Raw genomic sequence first — 23,845 nt, 5'->3', positions numbered from 1 at the left:
TCCCTTGACTGAAACAACGTCTGATGCAGGGGAGTCCCATCACATCAAACGGATGATGCATGGTTCAAATCCTGTCCACAACTCTGCGTGACGCAGCGGGTGTGAGAACGCCTTGAGCAAAGAAAATAAAAAGAAAGAATCAAGCAAGACTTTTCTTTGGAAAGCAGCAATAGCTGCGGCACGACACGTCGCATTTACGAGTTCATAATAGTTTACTTGCTTGCACTCCTGACAGGCAGCCGGTGGTATAATGTGTATATTGAGACAGAACAAGGCTTCTCATCTGGTGTCGGAATGACCTTTGAATGTGCTTCAACCGGGCTTTCTCTCCCCATAAAACAGAAATCCCTCGTCTTCACTGACACTAATTGCTAATTTACAGTCGTTGCTTGTGCATATTGCCGTGTATCATCTTGGATATGGCAATAAAGAAGTGCCATAAAGCTGTTTTCTTCCTGTTTTTCGTTATCGCTGCCTCTCGGATTTGTTTGTGATTCGACGCCTCTTCCCCCCTGCATTCCACACAGTAAAATCCTCAGTGTTCATTTACTCATTTCGTGACTCTGAGAGGGTACAAATGTAACCAAACGGAGCAGTGCGGAGGACCGTTTACCCTCTCAGAGTTCAATTAACACTGAGGGATTTCACTGTGTAAGCAATGGTCCCTGCTCCTCACTTTCCTGTATGCCTGTCTCTCCGCTGCTCCTTGTTATCCAATCTCTATGCTTTCTCTCTCTGTCTCTGCCTCTGCTAGCCCCTCATCCATTACCCTCCGCCTCCCCCTGCATCGTGACGCCCCCCCCTCCCTCCCCCCCATCCGCCGTGCTTCCTCATCTCTCTCCTCTCCTCTTCCCGCTCCGTCTGCTGCGTACATGGTTGCTCCTGTCTTCCAGCCTCCGCCCACTGCATCTCCCCACCTTATCATCTCGTCTGCCACTTCCTTCCTCTTCCTTCCACTTCCTCCCCCTTTTTTCTTGCTTTCCCTCATTTCTCCTCCCACCACCTATGCTCCCGGCCCCCCTCCACTCCTCCTCCTCCTCCTCCTCCTCTCCACCGCTCGCTGTACCTGTTTGTCGTCTCTCTCTCCCGCCCTCCTTGCGCATGCTCACTTCTGCTGCTCTCCCTCGCTATCTCTGCCTCCTTCTGTCTCGCTCCTCCCTGTTCTCTCTCTCTCTTCCTCTCTCTCTCTCTCTCTCTCTCTCTCTCTCTCTCCCTCTCCCTCTCTCTCTCCCTCTCTCTCTCCCCTCCCTCCCCCTCATGGTGCTGGGGTTGCTGTGCTCTTCAAAGCCCTTGGCTGAGAGCAGTAGATCACAGAGAGGCCTGTGTGAGTGAAAGGTTAATGGATGGCCTTTGAACATATATTGGGAGTTGGGGGTGTGTGTGTGGGGGTGTGTGTGTGGGGGGTGGGGGGAGGTGGGGGGGGTTTGCGCTGGGAGGACGTGGCGGTGTGTTCTTTCAAAACCCCCCCTTTGAAGACGGCGGGCCTTCTCATGTGCCAGTGCACGGAGGCTGTGCCTTTTTTGTTTATTCATCTGTTTATTCGAGTGCGAATATGTGTATGTGTGTGTGAGTGTGCGTGCGTACGCGCGCGCGCGTGTGTGTGTGTGTTCGTACACATGTGTGGGTCTGCAATTGGGAACGTGCGTGCTCCCATTTGTGTGTTTATTTGTGTTTTTTTGGTAGTTAAGCATTGAAAAAAAGAGGTCTGGTGTAAAAGAGACTACCATGAGATCTATAGCTCACCTCGGTACACCTGGGGGGGCGTGGCTGGATGAATAACTTTTGGGAAGCCGTGAAGCACCGTGTGTGTGCGCTCGCGCGCATGAACTGCACATGACATGCTGTGCACATGCATGCTGTGCACGTGCTGTACGTGTGCGTGGCGTGTGCACGTGCCATGCGCTAGAGTGTGCGCAGATCTGCTCATTTGCCCCTGGTGTGTTTTGTGTACTGCAGATTGATAATTACTAGCAGCGCAGCTTACGGCTGCCAGCCAAGGACAGAGAGAGAAAATGAGAGTGGGAGAAAGGAGGGGGGGGGGGGGGGGGCTGGAGATACTGATAGGAGGGAGGGGGATGGGAAGAGGGAAGGAACTGGAAGGGATAGTGGCTGATTTATACTTAGTTCCCTCCGCTGGTGTGTCGCACACCGAAAATAGCCGATGTCCAAAGCTCACGCGTTGTGAGCTTGGACATTTTCGGCTATTTTCGGTGTGCGAGACACGATGTGCAAGCAAGTACAAATCAGGCTTAAGGGTCAGACTCGGGACTAGCGGGATAAATGAAGATGTAGGAACATCTATGTGTGTGTGTGTGTGTGTGTGTGTGTGTGTATGTGTGTGTGTGTGTGTGTGTGTGTGTGTGTGTGTGCGCGTGTGTGTGCGCACGCGCACGGTGTGTGGGGGGGCAAATTAGAGAGAGCTTCTGGGTGGATGAAATTGGACGAGGGATCGGGGGGGTGGCGCCGAGGTGAAGAGGAAAAAGAGCCGAGGGAGAGAGAGGGAGATGGATATGTGCGTTTCGCGGCGCTGAGCGTAAACAAGGCGACTCACACAGACGAGAGGGATTGCAAGGGGCTTTATACAGCTAAATGCATCTTTAATGCACGGCCCATAATGGAGGCAGGGGAGCGTAGATGCAAAATGTCGCATTCAGTAGTCGCACATGTACCTAGCATATAAATCCGTCAACCCGTAAACACTGAAAGACACGAGGTGGCGCGTGTATTCCCACCCAACACACACACACATGCACGCGCGCACACACATCCAAGCCTTTGGCTTAGCGTATAAAGAGGTTAATTAAGTGTCTAATGCAGTGGCAGGGCCGTGGTTTGACACTCATCCTTCCTAACAGGTCTCTGGATGCGACGCACAGCTCTCCCAAACACACGCGCGAGTGCACACACACACACACACACACATACACACACACACACACACACACACACACACACACACACACACACACACACACACACACACACGTCGTTCTGACAGCAGGCCTCTAGTTCTTCTCGCTCTGTCCCTCCCCCTTCCTCTCTCTCTCTCTCTCTCTCTCCCTCGCAGGCTCGCTCTCCCTCTACCTTTCCCACCTCTGCGTATTTTTTTTCTCCTTCCTTCCACATTGTGAATCACTCCATTCTCCTCTCTATATCTTTGCCTCCTTCTCACCGTCCTCCAATTTATTTATTTATTTTCTTCCTGGCCCCTCCCCCCCTCCCCCCCTCCCCCCCTCCCCCTCTCTTCCATTCCATTTCCCCACAGTACCTGCAGTCGTCCTGTTCCAGCGGGGTTGTTTTAATATGAATCTAGGTCTGACTCTCGCTGTCTGCCCGGCCTCTGAGTGTCTCGCTGCATGCTGGGACAGTGCAGAGGAACAGAACAGAAACAGAACAGAACAGAACAGAGTGGTGTCGCTGCAGCTCTCTTCCTTTCCCCCCCCCCCCCCCCGCCCCCCCAGGGACACAGTGGATCTTTTACACCAGGCTCGAACCTCCCTCCCTACTTTTTTTCTACTTTTTTTTTAGGCTGGCTGCATTTTATTTTGGGCCACAGTGCTTCGCCCCGCTCGGGCACTTTTATTGCATAATTAGGCGCCACGGCTGCCGGTGACGTGGTTTGACAGTATGAGCACGTCCCGTCTCCCTCCCTCCCTCCCGACTCCCCCTCCTCAACACCCTGCGTGTGTGTGTGTGTGTGTGTGTGTGTGTGTGTGTGTGTGTGTGTGTGTGTGTGTGTGTGTGTGTGTGTGTGTATGCATGTTTGCGTGTGTGTATGCATGTGTGCGTGTGTGTGTGTGTCTGTCCCTCTGTGGCTTCTTAAAGCCCTATCTTAATCTCCCTGCTATGCCTCCCAGCTTCCCCCACAGCAGAGTTTGTCAGTGCACTGTTAGAGGTCTCAGGGTTGAGGATGGATGAATGTGCGTGCGTGTGTCTGTGTCTGTGTGCGTGTGTGCTTGCGTCACTTAATGAATGTGTCTCTGTCTGCTAGCTGTGCTGTTTGCCGTGTGTCTGCGAATACAAAGAAGCAGCCGCAGGTTTGGTTTTGTGTCTGTGTCTGCACGTCTTGTCTGCAGCGAGGCTTGCATTTAATTTCCGTTATAAATGATGTAACGTGGTTGGGCTGGGTTGTAATGCGGTTTCGCAATTAACCACTTAATCCCTCTTGTTGAGCTTGTAGATCTGCTATTTTATGGCGAATATCCGCCCCCCTGGGGGTACAAGTGGTTAAGGAAATGAAGCTCCACCTGCGGCAGCACATTGCTGGGTGGAACCGGAACCATAAGAACGTCCTCTCTCTCCCTCCTGTACTACCTCACGTCTTGCTCTCTTTGTGTGTCAGTGACCTTGGGTCGTCTCACGGAAAGGTTGTTGTATTCATGTTCTACCAACATCCGGTTTAATGGCTTCTATCTTCTCATCATTGTTGCCTTGTCCTATTCGTTCACTCTAACCACCCACCCACCTACCCGCTCTCGCTCTCTATCACTCTCTCTCTGTCACTCTCAATCTCTCTCTCATTCTTTCTAACTCTCTCTCTCTCTCTCTCTCTCTCTCTCTCTCTCTCTCTCTCTCTCTCTCTCTCTCTCCCTATCTCCTGTCCCGAATCCCATTCACTGTGGTCGACTTGGCTTCGATCACAGTGGATTTTGTGTCATTTTGCCGCTGCTTTGTGTTCTGACCCCCCTGTAGCATGGCTGGTGACTCCCCATTCAGTCTCCTCTCATCTCGTCTCCTTCAGTCTCTCCACCGCCTCTCTCCTGGAGGACTCAGACCCCCAACGCCAGGCCTGTAGGTTTGTCTCAGGATGTCACTTTGTCACAACTCCTCAGCTTGAAGGCTGGCTGGATGTGACAGCTGTGGCCCTCGGTGCCTCGGCTCATCCGCGGTGACAGGCCACGCTCCAGCAAATTGCTGCACGAACCCGCTGCGCTAAGTTGCTACGGTGCAGCGCTAAGCTGATAAACAACCAAAGCAATTGATATGGGATGATTCTCCACTGGGGAGGGCTTCTCAGCTCCAGACAGTCAATGATGACTCAATGTTATTTGTTCTCCTTGACCAGCTCTTATAATGGAACCCACCTGAACATCTTGCAGGGAGTGAGAATTGAGGGGCTGTACTGTGGTATGCAGAATACTTATCACTACTTGACTTAATTATCACTCGTAGTAGTAGTAGGAGTAAGAAAACTACTTGAGTAAAAGTACAAAATCCCTTTTGAATACTACTCGGATGATGCATCCTGAGCATAACCATTTCAATTTGAATATGCTCTACCAACCGTCCCTCTTTAATTCAGTGCAAATTTAAATGGAATATCCTCCTGATTGGGCTGTAACAGCATAACTGCATGCTACTCTGGGCATCCATGTGGTTCTTGCCCACACTACCATACTGTAGTAGTGCCTTTCGACTATAGAGTGTCATCCAAAACGGACCCTTATGGATCCTTACAAATCCATTTCAATCCATCTTTACACTTTCAGTGATAAATTAACACTGAGGATTTTACTCTGTACATGTACCTGTATTGATGGTAGTCTGCATATACATGGTTTCAGTAGGAATAGTAGGAAGAATAAAATGCTCTCAGTGAAGTTGACCAGTTCCCAGCACCGCACCACTGGTTTTAGCTAGTCGCATTCTCTGGCACTGGGGGCTTTCAGTGCCACTATGGTAATGAGCAGCATTAGGAGATGACCGCTGGAACAGACAGAAGGGCTAAGAGGGGCTGATCACATTTTGGCCCCCGCCAGACAGCTAGCTGGCCAGCAAGCTAGTCAGCCTCAGGGCCACAGAGAGCTCCATAAGTATAATCTGCTAGTGTGGCTCCATTGCTGAGCCGCTATCACAGCACCTGGCTGCCTGCAAGGCCAACCCTTCTCTATCAATTATTTCAGGGAAAGAATGACAGAATGTCTGTGGCAAAGCGGTCCAAGGTCAGTGGCTGACCCTGAATGGGGAGAGATGTATGCAGAGGGGCACTTCTTAGATTTCAAAGCAAACTGACAAAGACGTAAGAGGCAAATGTCAATGCACAGGTGATGTTGGGTTGTGTATTTAAGAATGTACACTTATATAGGCTATATATACAGTATGTAAGCGATAATGCACTGGGAGCAATTATGAGAATATCTACATGACAGGGGGTAAGGCGTCCAGTAACAGTTCATAGAGCTGAAGTGCAGTTATTTTCTCATGAAGGACTTGCTCACATCCATTATTATCACACTTACACAGCAAAGTCTCCATAAATTGCCAAGAATATTAAATGTTACAATGGAAACGTCTTGTCAAAAGAAGTGATTAATTTCCCCATAGTATGACGTAGAACACGCACATAACATTCATGGATATGGACAACATTGGACATGTGCAATTTCTTCAAAACTAACTAACCATCAGCCAGTGAGAACCACGGACAGATGATGACATTATTAGCTTCAGGCGTGTGAATCTGAAGCTGATAAAAACGTATGTTTTGTAATTAAAGTAAATCTCTTAGTTACACCAACGGTGATTTTGTGAAGCTAGCCTAAGCCTAGCTTAACTACTGTACATACATCTCCCAGCTTGTGGCCAGCTTAAGTGCAATCACAACTTTCAGAATAATGTAGCTTTCAAGTAGCTTTGTAACTTGTAGCTTCATAAAAGCTATCACTACATGTTCAGTGGCACATCAACATCAAATAGCACAACAGATTATGCTGTATGAGTCTTGAGTGCAGCACTGCAGGAGGAGAGGAGTTGGTGAGCAGAGAAGAGAAGTTTATCATCATAATATTTATACTTTTTTGTTTTATATATTCATGACGCATTGTGAGCTTGTAGATCGGCTATTTTCAAATGGCCGAAATGAACATAGGGTTGAAGTTGTTAATGTATGTTTTGTAATAATAATCAAAATCTAAAAAGTAACTAGTAACTAAAGTTTTCGTTTTCGTAAAATTGTCGTGGAGTAAAAATACAATATTTGCCTCTGAGATATAGTGGAGTAGAAGTAAAATAAAAAAATATTTGTGTCTATGTAGTTTATTTGGCAAATTCTTATGAACTGGCTTTACCACGTGAAACACTTCTCATAGGAGAAGTACCAGATGTAACTGCATTTAGTTTTTGTCCTCCCTAGATAATCTGCTCCATGCTAAATCGTATATTCTGTGATAAGAAAAACTCTGTGACTTATGACACATTATCTTTAGATTCGAAGAGGGTATTCAGACTTTAATGTTTTTAAAAGTCTTTTACAAAGTCTTCTCAAAGTCTTCTAGTGTATGGTAGATGTGAGAGGGTGGCAGACTTTGGTCTTTTCAAAGTGTTTCCAAAGTCTTCTAGCGTACGGCAGTCATTAGCTGTGAACAAATTCTACACGTCTGTTCTCGTGAGCAGAGTTATGTAAGGGATAACGAACGGCGAGGTGGTCATTGTTGAAAAAGAACCCTCCACAGGGTGGTGCAGGAAGCAACCCGGAGCGGATGGATGGATAGATAGCTAGCAGTGGTGGGAAAAGTACTCAATTATTTTTTACCTAAGTAAAAGTATCAATACTGCAATGTAGAAATACTCTGTTACAAGTAAAAGTCCGGAATTTAAAATGTATGTGGGTTAAAAGTACAAAAGTATTGGTATCAATATATACTTAAAAGTACCAAAAGTAAAAGTACTCATTATGCAGAATGTCCCGTTTGAAGTTTTCAAATGTATAAAAATCTTTTGAAAATAGCAGATCTACAAGCTCACAATGCGTCACATCGCGACCCATTGTGAGCTTGTAGATCGGCCATTTTCAAATGGCCGAAATGAACGTAGAGTTGAAGTTGTTAATGTATGTTTTGTAATAATAATCAAAATCTACAAAGTAACTATAGTAACTAAAGTTTTCAAAGAATTGTCGTGGAGTAAAAGTACAATATTTGCCTCTGAGATATAGTGGAGTAAGTACTGAAGTGGAGTAAGTACTGAAAATTGGAAATACTCAAGTAAAGTAAAAAATACCTCAAAATTGTACTTAAGTACAGTGTGTGAGTAAATGTACTTAGTTACTTTACACCACTGATAGATAGATAGATAGATAGATAGATAGATACTGTAGATAGATAGATAGATACGGTAGATAGATACTGTAGATAGATAGATGATAGAAAAGTGCAGTTAGGGAGAGAGACTGCATTTGTGTAAAGACAGTGGGCCAGATTTACTAAGCATTTTGCTCCTAATTTGGGATGCATTCTACACTTGTGTGTTATTTATCAAACAGGCACACTGGTGTGGAGGAGGTGCAGTTGTCTTGTCATCTTAAGTGCACCTCGTGTGCACTTAAGGGAGGATATGGCACAAATAACAGGAGGAGGTGGGAGTGTGGTTGATTCCACATTCCGCTGGATTTACTAACTTTCACTCAATGATGGACTTGCCGTGTACTTGCCATGGCAAGTCCATCACCACTTTGCTGTGGGTTGTATTTTGTTAATCAACCTTTTGTGTAGTCTTTTTATGTCCTAGTGCTATCTTTTTACAGCGTGGCTCTGCAGGAGCCTAGGCCATACTACAAGAGTGTGTCTGTTGCAAACTGCTGGACTGATCAGCGCCAATATTTAACTTTAATCTTATCATGGATGTCAATGGGTCTCAGCTGAAACCAAATATAGAGTCATACAATTTGTCATAGACACATGGCCATACCTCACAGGCTGGGCATGAAGACTGAGATCCACATTGGAGGCGAGCCACACCGTTCCCTTATGGATTCCGAAGATCCATATGATTTAAAAACATTATCAGGAGTTTGTTGTGTGACTCCTAATGCATTTATTTTCTGAGCCAAATGCTATTCTTTCAGTAGGAGTATCATTGTGTCTGTTCAAAATGCCTGAGCTGGTCTAAGCTCTGGTGTACGCACATACATTTGACTAGAAGGTGTTTCTATCAGCTGATTAGCTGCTGCCTTAGTAAATCAGACATCAATCAGACACATTATGTAGAGTGCAAATCTTTGCTGTAGGCCGGAAATCTTATATATCCAAAACCTTTACTTTTCAGATAAAGGTTTTGGACCATAATGGATCTACTGTATATAAAACCCACTGACAGACTTTCAATTCTTTTCTTTTTTATGTTCCAAAAACCTTTCAAAAATTGCGAAAATAGCCATTCTATTTTCACTACTTTAGCTTGACACTGTCACACGACGAAGAAGTAAAGAAAAAAAAACTAAAAAGATGAAATATGGAAGTACAGGGTTTCTCCCGGGCAGCAAAGAAATGCAAATCTGGCCCATTGTCTTATACTGTAGGTCCATGTTATCGTCTTTTCTGAGGGTCCTGGCCTCCTCAACCCCTAGGCTTTAATTATTGCATCGGCATAATGAGTCAAATCTAATCAGCACCTTCTCCTGCTCTTAATTAGTATGGAGCCTCCATTATGGAGCCAACAGTTTCATTCCCATCACACCGGCTGCCCTGGAGTGACACCAGCCCCCTCCCCACTATACCCCATCCATTGACTGTGCATATGGGTGTGTGTATAATCCTTACACTTTCACCCTCGACACGTCCAAGCACACACCATTTCTGGAGGATGACAGGCGTTAATGCAGCATTATATATCAAAGCCGATGAGTAATTGCACCGTGAGGCACTGTTCCTGATTCAGGAACCACCCAGTCATATGGTTGCTGCTGAGAAATCCACACTCTCTCCCAACCCAGCTATGACAAGGGCAGACAGGGCTAAATGGCTGTGTGTGCGTGCTTGTGCGTGTGTGTGTGTGTGTGTGTGTGTGTGTGTGCGCGTGTGTGCGTGTGTGTGTGTGTGTGTGTGTGTGTGTGTGTGTGTGGTGTGCGTGTGTGCGTGTGTGCGTGCGTGTGTGCGTGTGTGTATTACTATACTTGTGAGGAGCAAAGTCCCCACGAGTATAGCAGTGTAAAGAATTTGAGAAATGTGAAAAATGTGAGGACCATTTCCCTGGTCCTTACATAAAGAGAAATGGTTGTTTCATGGTTAAGAAAATATGCTTAGAGAGAGGTTTACAATTACAAAGATATTCAGGTTGGGGTTAGGATTAGGATTAAGTCAGGTTTAGGGAGTCAGGGTTAGAGAATTATGCCTGATTTATAATTAAGTTGCGAAAATTAATTTACAAATGGCATGCATGAAATCGCCCTCCTAAAACGTGTATGTCCTCACAAGTACAGTAATACAAACATGTGTGTGTGTATGTGTGTGTGTGTGTGTGTGTGTGGGCGATACAGTACGTAGCTGGATTCCTGCGGATTGAAGGACATTCATTGCCTATGGCCACTTCCTCTTATCCCCAGCTCATCTCATCTGAACTCAGTGCCAGCCACGAACATCCACAGCCACACCTCAGGCCCCGCTGGCTGACTCACCACCACATACAGTACACACACACACACACACACACACACACACACACACACACACACACACACACACACACACACACACACACACACACACACACACACACACACACACACACACACACACACACAGGCATTCATTCATTTTCAATGATGAAAAAAATCCTAGCATCCTTCAGGCCTTTATCCACATAGAACAAGCCATCAATTTCTTTTATGCGGCTGTGGGAAAAAAAGGCATTGTGCCGCTGTACGGTACTGAATGTACTGGACGACATGTTTTTTCGTGCGCTGTACTTGACTCGCACGCTGGGTTTGTTTGTGAGCACACGCACACCATTCATTAACACGTTTTGTCCGTGTGAATCTGAATCAGCGGTGCATCTCACCTTTATTGATGCGGTGAAATCCACCTTTAAAACCTGGAAACTTGTCAAACAGGGTGCGTGGGCGTGAAATACAATAGAGTGGAGAATAGAGTGGAGGGGGGCGGGTGAGGCAGTCGCTGAGGCCTTAATGTTGGGCTGTGTGTGAATTAGAAATCGGACTGTGCAGTACATTTTATATTGTATTAGTTTGTATCACACTCTGCAACGTACTGCAGAGTGAGCACACAGTCAAAATCATTTAAAGATGAGGTGCCGTGATTTATTTTCTCCCTAAAACATGATCATCAGGTATTATTAAATACTAAGGAATCTTTTTTGTTGTTGTTTTTTTTAAGTGTACAGTAAGTGTTAAAATCACGTTTTATATGTGGACACATCCACCAGTTCATTAAGTATACCTGGTTTTCATCTTAGCACCACCCACCTGTCCTAGGCTCCTCCCCCCTTCGTCATGAGAGGACTGCCCACGACTCTCTCTGCCTATAGGCAGTTGTTTACAAAATGGTCTAGCTCTGACAGCTGGGTGTTTGATATGGAACTGGACACCTACAACGGCAAAGCTTTAACGTGATAATGCATAATACTTTTAGTTGGAAATAATGGAACCTAATGAATTTAACTCTGACAGTGTAAAAATGGAACCAAATGGGTTTGGTTCCATTTTTACTCTGTCAGAGTTAAATTAATACTCAGCATATTGTTGCTGTCAGGCAGAAACCTCTTATCTCCATATATTCACATAGTATGTATTTTTTCTCTTGTAAATTAATGCCCTACTTTGTCGTACTACAGTGTCACACAAAAGTAGCAAAAACAGCGGATCTACCAGCTCAAAACGCGTTGCGTTCTTAGCTTGTAGATCCGCTATAAGAGTAACACATGAGATTTCCACCCAACAGCGAGGATATTATACAGTGCGGTCTGTGTCTGTGATCTGGCCTCCTCCAGTGGGGTCTCGTGAGTCCGGGGTGGAGGTCCACGGTGTGTGAGTGGATTGGGGTATATGTGCAACACTCCTGGTGGTCCGTCTCAGTGTGGCTCAGTGTGCGGATCTAATCGCTGGCCAGCTGTACACTGCTGTGTATTTACACCACAGGGGAGCCAAGAGAACAGGGCCACACACTGACAAGACACACTGTAATCCCACCGTAACTGCAGGACTCTGCACACGCCCGCGTGCGCACGCGCTCGTGCACGTGTGTGCGCGTGTGTATTTGTGTTTGTTTGTGCCTGTGTGCGTGCGTGCACACACGTCTGGCCTGGTGTGCGAGTGCCTACATGCTAATTAACGTGGTCGCCGCTGTAGTGTTTGTGTGAAGAACGTTTGTGCCTTGGCTCTGCATGCCGGCCACATCGCCTGTGTGTTTTAATTAGTATGCGCTTTTGCAATCGGAGGCCTTTTGTGATTCGGTACTGGCTGGCGCTGCATGCTGGCGAGGCATAAAAGATGTGAAGTCTGTCGGCGCGAGTCGTTCAGCCCTTTTAATGGCCTTAGTTACACACAACCCAGCCCAAAGTCTGTGCTGCATAAATGTGTGTCATTTGGAAATATGAGCAGGTCCAACGGCAGTGAATCATATGGCGTGCCGCTACAGAGCACGTCTGAGATGACTGACATTGACATTGACCCTGATGGACACTCCTCCTCCTCAATGGACAGCTGCTGAAACCTAAGCAGTGCTACTAGCTCCGTCTCTGGCAGGCAAAACAGCACTGCTCTGTGGGTTACAGCACGGACGAGAGAGAGAGAGAGAGAGAGGGGGGGGGGGGCTGGGGGCTGGGGGGAGGGGGGCTGGGATAGAAAAGGACTGACTAGTCTGCTGCTAAGCTTGCCAGGTTGAGGAGGGAGTCAAGGGGAGTTGTGGTTGGGTATGATTAGAAGCTTCTGCTTTCTAAAGAGCATCTAGATTTTCCTGCTGCGGTGAGATTTGACAATATGGCGACCATCAGCTTAAATATGCGCCACATCTCCCTATACTTTCTGAGTGTGCATATAGGACAGGCCTGAATATGTTTTAAGATCCGTCAGCACCACGGACAGCTTCCTCACCAGGCAGTTCAGCTGTTTCTCTGATGAGGCGCCATTACTTTGGATGCCGTCCTTTTGCAGCAAACGGCTGTTCGGCAGACATCCCCCCACTGCTGTCAGTCCAGTACCCTGGACAGCAACACAGACTCTTCCCCCATCTCTCTCAGTAGCTGGCAAAGCTTTTAAAACAGGCACAGCTCCACTCCCCTCAATACTGGCTGTCCTTCAGCACCACGGAGAGCTCGGCTGCAAGTTCATCGCCTCCATTCCTGTGTTGAGTTTATTTGCCTCTCTCTCTCTCTGCCCCGGCAGGGCCATGCATGCTGCGAACGGGACCCGACAGCCATTTTGTTTTTTGTTTCGACACTGAATGCGGAGGCAGTTGGAATGTCATGAAAACACATAGAGGAGCTGGAGAGGCAGAAAGTGCCCCCTCTCGGTGCCTCTCTGCAGCACTCTCTTATGCCTCTCAGCATGGCACGGCGATTAACCCTGCCCGGCCCACTGGCCCTGCCGACCTCCCCTCCACACAGAGTCCGACTACCTGGCCACAGCAAGCTGACGCCTCTCAGACAGTTGATTAACAGATGTAGGCATGCAAATTGTTTAAACCACAGGTCATGTATGCCTGCTAGAACCCCCCCCCCCCCCCCCATACCTTCTCTCACTGTCTGTATTCTTTCATATTTCTTATCGACCTCAGGAGGGAATTCTGAGCTGTTCTAGCATCTCAATCTAGTGATGGAACAGGGATTAAAGGAAGTTGGGAAGTCTATTTTAGACCCTATAGCCAGTTGCACCACCTCACACTAAGTTCAAACGTAGCCTAGTTATAGCTTAAATGGCTTTTAAAAAGCCATTTAAGCTACAACTAGGCTAAGTTTGAACTTAGTGTGAGGTGGTGCACCTGTCTCCAAGGGTATGTACAGCACATCACTCTGCTGGTGTGGGGAAGACGGTGAGAAGCGTCTCTGAGCCTGTGTGCCTGTGTGTGTAGGAGTTTGTTAACATTAGCAAACTCACAGTTTCTTTCACAAGTGGGTAAATATGTTGTTGCATGAGCTGGAAGAGCTGTTCGGCGCTGGCGCCAGCGCGTGATTGACAGGAACCAAATGTAATTGCCAGGATATGTATCAGCATTGGCTGAAACACTCAAGACAAGTCGATATTGTTTTATTTAGTTTTACACGATTAGTCGAATATCTGCAAGATATCATCTCTCTTCCGTCTCTTCTTTCTCCATACAATTATCAACAACATATCATGTTTCATAATTTCGAGATGATGTTAACATTTTCCTTTTTACAAAAACAAAAAAGTGAAAGTTCATAGACATTAACCCATAAAAAAAGCTATTTTATACCTTGACTGTTCAAAAATAGCAGATATGCAAGCTTGTAGATCTGCTATTCTTGAAAATCATGACAATTTGTGCAAACCTTGCTTTTGGGGGTCCCTGGAACAAAATATTTTGAGATGGGGGTTCGGCGGCCAAATACAATTTTTGGGGGTCCTTGACATAAAAAAGTTTGAGAACCACTGATATAGATAGCAACATACGTTTTTCAGAAAACTGTTAACCCAAAGTTGCCTCTCTCCCTCTGTTCACCCTCTAGCTCTGAGTCGGTCGGCGATGCCCTTCGGCCTGATGCGGCGGGAGCTGGCGTGCGAGGGCTACCCGATCGAACTGCGCTGCCCCGGAAGTGACGTCATCATGATCGAGACGGCCAACTACGGCCGCACCGACGACAAGATCTGCGACGCGGACCCGTTCCAGATGGAGAATGTACAGTGTTACCTGCCTGACGCATTCAAGATCATGTCACAGAGGTATCTATACCATTCCTAGTCTCCCATACTTTTGGGTCTGGCATGGATGCCAGATGTACAATGGAAGCTGTTAAAGGTCATGGAATTTACTTTCCTCCAGAGATGTTGTGTTCTTGCTGTTGTGCGAGGTACTCCAGGTTAGCAAGTGCAGCGATGCAAAGTGGCACAGAATGAATGTGTTGTGTGCAAGCTCCTGCGTGCGAAACGTTTGGCATTTAGACAATGCTTTCACCTAGACTGACAAGTATGGGGTTCAGCATTCATACTGGAGAACACTTCAACAGGCACCGTGTGGCTTAGATGGGCCATACACCACTGACTTCATGGCTACACGCCAATCTGAACACATGGGCCCTATGGGTGCAAGTGTGGGTTGGTGCATGTGTTTTTTTGGGGGGCTTTTCTGCCTTTATTGATAGTATACAGTGGAGAGACGGGGAGAGACACGTAGCAAAGATTGTCGGGATCGGGATTCGAGCTTTGGAGGCTGTATGTGGTATGCGCCTGGACAGCTAGGCCAGCGGGCGCCCTCGGTGCAGGTGTTTGTGCATACATGTGCGTATGACTGTGTTGGTATGTACGTTCATGCAAGCATTTGCGTGCTATTGGTATTATCAGTGTGTGTGTGTGTGTGTGTGTGCGTGTGCGTGTGCGCGTGCGCGCGTGTGCGTGTGTTTGTTTGAGTAAGTGCGCACATGTCTGTGGTGAGTGTGTGTGGCTCCCTGCAGCTGCTTCCTCTGAGCCCGGATCAATGGTAGCCCTCTCCCAGCTATCCATCACGCATGTAATGGAGGCACAGTTTGCTAGCATGGGGGGGAGAGAAAGAGAGAGAGAGAGAGAGAGAAGGGGAGGGGGGGGGTGGGGGGTGACAGAGGCAGCAAAGAGAGAAGGATGGATGCGATGGAGAGGAGAAGGGTGGTGGTAATGGTGGGAGGGATGATGGGATGATAGAACGAGTGCGGTACAGACGTGAGATATGGAGGGAGAGAGAGCGAGCACAGGGAGAGAAATGCTAAAAGCTGGATAGAAGAGGAGGATTATCTGGTGAGAATGAGTGAGTACGGCTGTATGAGCCCTTCTATGTGTGCGCGCGCACGTGCTTGTGTTCGTGCCCACGTGCCTCTGTGTGTGTGCATGCGTGAGTGTGTGTGTGTGTGTGTGTGTGTGTGTGTGTGTGTGTGTGTGTGTGTGTGTGTGAGAGAGAGAGAGAGAGTCGGGCGGTGCACGTGAGGAGGCATACGGCTGCGGTCTAGATGTGGCCGTTATGTGCATATGAATGCGGTGTGGAGTATTTGCTTTACCTCGCTCGCCTTTCTCTCTTCTTCTTTCACCTCTAATTGCTCCCACTCACAATCCCCCAGGAGAGGAAGAGTCTTACGTCACTCGCCCTCCTCTCTCACTGCCTCGCTCTATCCTTCCCACCCTCTCTCTCTTTCTCTTTCTCTCTCAATGCCCCCCCCTCCCCTCGGGTGCAGCTGTCACATGATCTAGTCTAGTGTGAAATTACTATCTTCCCCGACCGTTCTTTTTGTCTTTCGTAGCCTGGAGGTTTAAAAAAAAAAATCCTCTTCTTTCTCTGTCTTTCTTGCGGCTGTTTTTTTTCCCTCTTTTGCTGGTGTGTTGTTTACATTGGTGGAAGAAGTAATTTTTTTCCACTTAGGTCAAAGTATTCTGTATTCAAGTAAAGTGTAAAAGTATGGCATCAGAATATACTTATAGTACCAAAGTAAAAGTACTCACACTTTTAAAAAATGTGGTTAATGTATGTTTTGTAATAATAATCGAAATCTCGAAAGTTACCAGACTAGTTTTACTAGATTAAAAAGCTACATTTTACCTTTATTTATTTGTTTATTTAGACAGGATACCGCATATTAATGAACAGTACATAAAAATGTAATGCTAATGTTCATCTGCAGTCCCCCCTAAAAAAAACAGAAAAACAACAAGGGCGACTCCCTACCCTCCTTCAAAACCGCCATGAAAGAGCACATGTCTACAAGACCTAGACAAGTCTTCTAGCTTGCCAAAATAAATCACCCCCCAATGTTTTTCTGTAATATACTTTTACTGCTCCTAGTATTGATGATCTATTGTATTATATAGTATTGTATGTCTTTATATGTCTTGATCAATTGAATACACAGGTCTTAGGGCTTTTTGTGGTATCCTTTCAGCATTATTGTATAACTGTACCCATTGCAAATTGTTAATAAAGTATTCATTCAATCAAGCAATCAATCAATGCCTCAAAATTGTACTGAAGTACTGTAAATGTACTTTGTTACTCTCCACCACTGGTCGTTTACCCCCTCTCTCTCTCTCTCTCTCCCTCTCTCTCTCTCTCTCTCTCTCTCTCGCTCTCTCTCACAGGTGTAATAACCGCACCCAGTGTGTGGTGGTGGCTGGTTCGGACGTGTTTCCGGACCCTTGCCCAGGGACCTACAAGTACCTGGAGATCCAGTACGAGTGTGTCCCCTACAGTGAGTTACCGAGACCCTCTCACCCCCCCCCCCCCCACTCCCCCTTCCTCCCCCTGTTCACCGCCCGTCCCTCTCCCTCCCTCTCCATCCTGCCCTAGACCCCCCCCCCCCCAAAAAAGAGAAGCCCCTGCCCTCAACATTGACTCGCATTCACAAGCACAAATGTCACAAACTCACACATTTAATGCACACACTCGCATACCCACTCTCTCTCTCGCACACTGTCAACACAAACACACACACGCACATACATACACACACTCACTCACTCACGTGCACACAGACAAAGAAAACAAGACAGACCGCCATTATTTCTTTCTTACCACTCTCCCTCTCTCTTTCTCTCTCTCTCTCTCACTCTCTCTCTCTCTCTCTCACACACACACTTCTGAAAGAAGAAACACACATAAAGACACACCACCAACACCAACACCATCACACACATGGCGCTAAACCCTTTTTTTCCATCGACAGTGCAACGCTCCAGTGGCTGAGGGGGATTTTCACGTGTGTGTGTGTGTATGTATGTATGTACGGTATATGTGTGGGGGGTGGGTGCTCCACACACACACAGGCTCTGATAAGTACTTCACACTCACACACACTAACGGTGAACCGAGGGGTCAGCCCGTATTGGTTGATCACAGCGGTGTAACACACCACCACACACACACACACTGATTGACCCGTGTGTGTGTGTGTGTGTGTGTGTGTGTGTGTGTGTGTGTGTGTGTGTGTGTGTGTGTGTGTGTGTGTGTGTGTGTGTGTGTGTGTGTGTGTGTGTGTGTGTGTGTGTGTGTGTGTGTGTGTGTGTGTGTGCGCGTGTGAAGGGGGGGCACGACTTGCCTTTATCTGGCGCTGAACACCTTTGCCGTCCCTGTGATTTCCAATAAAAATGAAAATTGGGCACAGTGAGACTGGAAAGCACTGTGGCGGAGTTCGATCGTCTGTGTGTGTGCGTGTGCGTGTGTGTGTGCGTGTGTGTGTGTGTGTGTGTGTGTGTGCGTCTCACAATGGGAACATTAACGCACAAACAGCGAAGGGGCTTATTTTAGACCACATGACCCACAGAGCCGCATATTTCAATATCCCCATGGTAACGGCTGACTCCTTTTGGGTCTCTGCGCGCACATGGGGCGCACACAGCCGCACCCAGTTTTCAATTCCGCCTTCACGCTCACAAGTCAAGATGCACACGTCTACCCCCCCCCCCCCCTCTCTCTCTCTCTCTCTCTCTCTCTCTCTCTCTCTCTCTCTCTCTCAGCAAACACCAACATTAACACAGGCAAACATGAGGGCTCCGCAAAAAGGCATATAGAGAGCGAATGCGGGCGGGCAAAGGGATCGTATCGCTGTTGTCGGGCAGAAACCTCTTATCTCCATATTTTAACTTGATGCGTTTTTTCGTAAATATAACACTCCTATTTGATCGTCACACAAAAGCATCAAAACCAGCTGATCCGCAAGCTGGAGCTCGTAGATCTGATACTTTTACAGTTAAAAAATTTGGAATCCTGAAAAGTAACAGTTTCGGACGTATGAGTTTCCCACCCGCCGGGGCGATATTGTGTGTGTGTGTGTGTGTGTGTGTGTGTGTGTGGTGCTGACCCTCACTCGTGAAAATCTCCACTCGGACAGTACCCCCCTCCTCCCTCTCATGTGCTATTGCCTCTCAGCATTGATTCCTTCACTGTGCAGGGGGTGGGGACGGGCGGGTGGAAGGATGAGTGGGTGTTCTGGAAGGGGGTGAGGGGTTGTTTGACTGATGTGGGGATGGGGGACCATGTGGGGACAATCTTTCTGCTCTTTCCTCAGGGGTCACCAATCATCGTGAGCCGCGGCATGCAGACCAGACGACGTTGAGCCGCTATAACCTCCTTTGCTTTCTCCCCCCTCTCTCTCTCTCCTCTCTCTCTTCTCTCTCTGTGTCTCTATCTCTCTCTCTATCTCTCTCAGAGTGTCTGTCTGTTCTCATCAGCATCACACTCATCCTCTCCTTTTCAGCTAAAACATTTCTCGGGGCATCCGATCCGCCGGCGCTGTCACCTCGCTTAATGCCCTCACACCCTCATCTTTCCTTTCCTCCTCACGTCTGTGCTCTCTGATCTCCGTCCATCCACTGGCCATATTTCTGCCATTCTCTCTCTGCGTCTCCTTTCGTTCACTCCTCCCTTCATCGGTCTGTCACAGTATCTGACCGTCCCATTCTCTCTCACTCTCTCTCTCTGTCTGTCTCTCTTCCGCCTGTCTCTTCTTTTCTTTTTTTGCCTTTGCAGGTACGGGCATGTACTCTATACCAACATCTCTGATGTCCTGATTCTGGGAAGCTGACTCCCTAGAATAACCCCCTCCTCCCGTCAATAACTGAGCCCCGCGCTCAGAGTTCTCATGACCTCCGCTTTATCTTTTGGAAGAGATTGTTGAGGCAAAGCCACGGCCACAGACAGAGATAAGGTGCTTGCTGGGGTCCTTGTCATCAGGGACTGTTCTCTGTCTGAATCTTACCTCTGCAGCCGTCTTCAAGGCGTATAGCGTGTCCCTCTCTCTCGTCTCCTCCTCTCCGTCTCTGCCGCTCAGTTGCCACCAGACTCCCCTCTATATCGTGGCGTGGCGGCTTGTTGTTGACACAGTCATCCAAGTGTTCATGTTGTTCTGTTATGTTATTCCTACGTTGTACCCGGCACTGCATTGTCTCTGCTATGGGGGTTGGAACGTATCAAACCTTTTCAAGCGCACCAGTACCTTCGAGCACGTACTGTACCTGCCATGCCACCTGTAGCAGCAGGTGTGGTGTGTGATTTGAGCAACGTCTGACACACCTAACACTTATTAGAACATTTCTAGTTACCTGCAGAGGCAGGTGTGGCAGCGTGGCACTGAGTGAAGTGGAACGGATCAGAATTCATGCGCACCAGTACTTTAAATGCCTCACCAGAGCCTGACAAGACCGCTGTGGCATAGGTTTACCAGAGCAGACGACCATGTTAAAGGGATAGTTCACCCCCAAAATGACTTATTTTCGATCGATTACACACCCCCATGCATGGAGACTTCAATTCATGGATACACAAAGGATCTCCTACCAGAACCCCAGCCAGAACCCCAGCCAGAACCCCAGCTCGTCATCAAATTATTGGCTTAGAAATGTGACAAAAACTAAAAAATATCCATGAATTCAAGTCCCCATGGTGTGAGTAATCGATAGAAAATACATATTTTTTTTGGTTGAACTATCCCTTTAACGTCTTAACTTCACACTGCAATGAAACACATGTCGCCTGTGCCACGTTTGTTGCAATCTGGGAACCCAGATCCAACTGAAAATGAAAAACAGCGACCTCTGCTGTTTGTTCTATGTCTGTTGGCTCTGGGCGGAAGAAAACGTAACACCAGTGCGCAAGGAAACCGGGGTTTAGGTCTGCCTTCAGCTTTCACTTCCGGTGGGTGCCACTATGTTTTCATTCCCACTAACAATATTTCTACACGGAACACTAACACCACTTCTCCCAGAGAACATGGATCGTTTTGGTTATAAGCCCACTTGTTTCTATGATGAAAGAGTAAGTTAAAATGTGAATATCTTTACGTGGTTTTGTCTGCTCCGCGGACGCTATTGTTAAATTAGTTTGGGTTTGTTTCAAGGGGGAAAGATCGACGGACATGTGAATCCCGCCCACTACATTTGATTGGGTAAAGCGCGGCCTGCTTCCTGATCTGAAGGCACGCCCACTTGTAGCCAATGCGCACACGTTATGACGAACCTCCCCGACAGATTCCAACGCAGTGCAGAATCTGTTCTTGAGAGATTACGTTTGTTGTGCATGTGTAACCATTGTCTATTTGGCATTACAGGTGTAATGTCAGACGTTGGTCAGTTTGCAGAGGTATCGTCAGGGCACTATATAGTGAGGCATTTGAGACACTGGTGTGCATTCATTTTTGATTCGTTCCATTCCATTCCCCCATACCCCCAGAGCCATGGTCGGGGACACTGCTACCTGCCCACCCACCTGCTTCTCATGCATTCCAGCCAGGCTTTTTTTTCCCTCTGACTGCACACGGGAGCCCTCGTTCTCTCCCAAGAAGGCAATCAAGAGGATGATTAAATAGCTGCTGACATGCATTTTTTTCTCCCTATATTTTGAAAAACTTTGTTGATTGTGCCTGAAGGATGGCGGGGCTCTGAAAATTGGAAGCTGATCCCCCCATGATGAAAAGTCTCGCCTGTCTGAGGTTACAAAGAAGAGCCAATTATCCCTGTCCTCTGCCACTCTCCTCCGCTGTGGGGACACGGGGCATGCACACACACACACACACACACACACACACACACACACACACACACACACACCCACACACGAGCAGTGGTGGAAAGTAACTAAGTACATTTACTTAAGTACTGTACTTAAGTACAATTTTGAGGTATTTGTACTTTACTTGAGTATATCCAATTTCCAATACTTTTACTTCTACTCCACTACATCTCAGAGGCAAATATTGTACTTTTACTCCACTACAATTATTTGAAAACTTCAGTTACTAGTTACTTTTCAGATATAAATTATGATATAATGAAACATACATTAACCACTTTAGCCCTATTTTATACATAGGCTATTTGAAAATAGCAGATCTACAAGCTCACAACGCGTCGCACCGCTTGTAGATCGGCTATTTTCAAATATTTAGTACTTTTACTTTTGGTACTTTAAGTACATTTTGATGCCAATACTTTTGTACTTTTACTCAAGTACATTTTTAATTCTGGACTTTTACTTGTAACAGAGTATTTTTATATTGCAGTATTGGTACTTTTACTAAAGTAAAGAATTTGAGTACTTTTTCCACCACTGCGCACACCCTGACACACACACACACACACACACACACACACTCACACACACACACACACACACACACACACACACCCACACACACACACACACACCCCCACACACGAGGTGGCCTGCTCTACATGTTTGTGCCCCTCTGACAAAACGAAATAGGACCTGACACACTCGTCGCCGGAGCTCCTCGTCCCTAAAATCAAGTCACCGTCTCACCAGTCAACTCGGGCCACTTTTAATTACCAGGAGAGAGCGGCGCCCGCTTTAGCTCTGCCTCAGCAGAGAATTTGTCAAGATTAATTGAATTTGCCGCTGCTAATCGCTCCGGTAATGCTCCATCTCTCATGTCTGGCTGGGTTATGTTGGGCATCCTGGTGTCATCTGAGGATGACAGACATTTTGTTTTTTTCCTTATATAGGTGAAGAGAAGACAGATGATACGTATTGTTGTTGTGGCAGCTGAGACGGCGCGCGCAGCCAGGCTGACATGCGTGCGTGTTTTGTGTGACGTCTGACAGGGTCCCCTGTGTGTGCGCGCGTCACACGACGGGCGCCATGTCACCAGTCACCTGAAACGCAGGGGTGACAGGCAGAGCCGAATAGAGACACACATCACACACACACACACACACACACACGCACACACACACACACACACACGCACACACACACACGCACACCCTGCTCGGCAGAGCTCAGATGAGAGGGGCTGGGAAACACTCTGCCGCGCACCGTCGCCTATGTCTGATTGGCTGTGTGTGTGATCGGCACCCGGCGATACACAACACCCACCGACGAGTCAAAGCGTGTCTCTGCAGCCCCCCCCCCTTTCCTTTCCCTTCCCTTCCCCGCCCCCCAAAAAACAAAAAGAGCCCCGTGAGGCCTCCCAGCGACACAGCTTTGTTGTCACCAGCCATAACAGAGCAAGACAAAACGGCTCGGCCCAACTCTCATTTCACACTGTCACAGCCTGCTTTAGCCTGCTGCATTCCATTAAGACATCACAGATTCTCACACACACACACACGCACACACACACGCACAAACACACACACGCACACGCACACGCACGCACACGCGCGCACACGCACACACATGCACGCACACATGCATCTTGTATTTACTGCATTGGAAACCCCTACACTGCAGTCTTAACACACATCTACACAGAGTCAATGTAAATCTACCCTACGAGGGAACTCTACCTGCACCCCCCCCCCCTCCCCCCCCCCCCCACCCTCAGCCCCCTTCCCCCAGAACACAGCGCTACATCATTATTGATTCCTAATGCTCTTTAAAGGGGCCATCCGTGCAGGGCCATACCAGGCCCCATTAGGGCTTGTCCTGAGCCCCTGCTATTTCATCAGCTGTGATTTATCTTATCTAATATGCACGTACCAGGCAGTGGTGGGAAATAGTACATTTTGTTCTTAAGTAAAAGTATCAATACTGCAGTGAAGAAATACTCAATACTCAAGTAAAAGTCCGGTAATCAAAATTTACTTGAGTAAACGTACAAAAGTATTGGTATCAAAATATACTTACCAAAAATAAAAGTACTCATTGTCCAGAATGTCCCATTTCACAAGTTCAAAATGTATACAAATCTTTTGAAAACTTTCAAATGGAAGAAATATATATAGGGCTGAAGTGGTTAATGTATGTTTTGTGACAATAATCTAAATCTGCAAAGTAACTAGTAACTAAAGCTGTCAAATAATTGTAGTGGTGTAAAAGTACAATATTTGCCTCTGAGATGTGGAGTAGAAGTAAAAGTATTGAAAATGGGAAATACTCCAGTAAAGTAAAAAATCCTCAAAAGTGTACTTAAGTACAGTACTTGAGTAAATTGACTTAGTTACTTTACACCACTGATAGCAGGT

The 23,845-nt window shown here is 47.1% G+C and overlaps 1 protein-coding gene across 1 annotated transcript in view; it reads left to right on the top strand.

Moving 5' to 3' along the window:
• The window catches only part of adgrl1a (adhesion G protein-coupled receptor L1a), a gene marked incomplete at its 3' end in the record, with an annotated part of 151,638 nt that overhangs the window by 75,759 nt on the left and 52,034 nt on the right, over nucleotides 1-23,845 (top strand). The window contains exons 3-4 of the mRNA XM_080447805.1: nucleotides 14,419-14,632; nucleotides 17,006-17,115. Of these exons, the coding sequence (XP_080303931.1) occupies nucleotides 14,419-14,632; nucleotides 17,006-17,115 (324 nt within the window). The remainder of the gene's footprint in view (nucleotides 1-14,418; nucleotides 14,633-17,005; nucleotides 17,116-23,845) is intronic.

This window comes from Gymnoscopelus braueri (assembly GCF_963280865.1).
Source record: "Gymnoscopelus braueri genome assembly, chromosome: 13".
Taxonomy (NCBI): Eukaryota; Metazoa; Chordata; class Actinopteri; order Myctophiformes; family Myctophidae; genus Gymnoscopelus; species Gymnoscopelus braueri.
The sequence above is the reverse complement of the archived record's forward strand: the minus strand, read 5'-3'. Positions and strand labels throughout refer to the sequence as shown.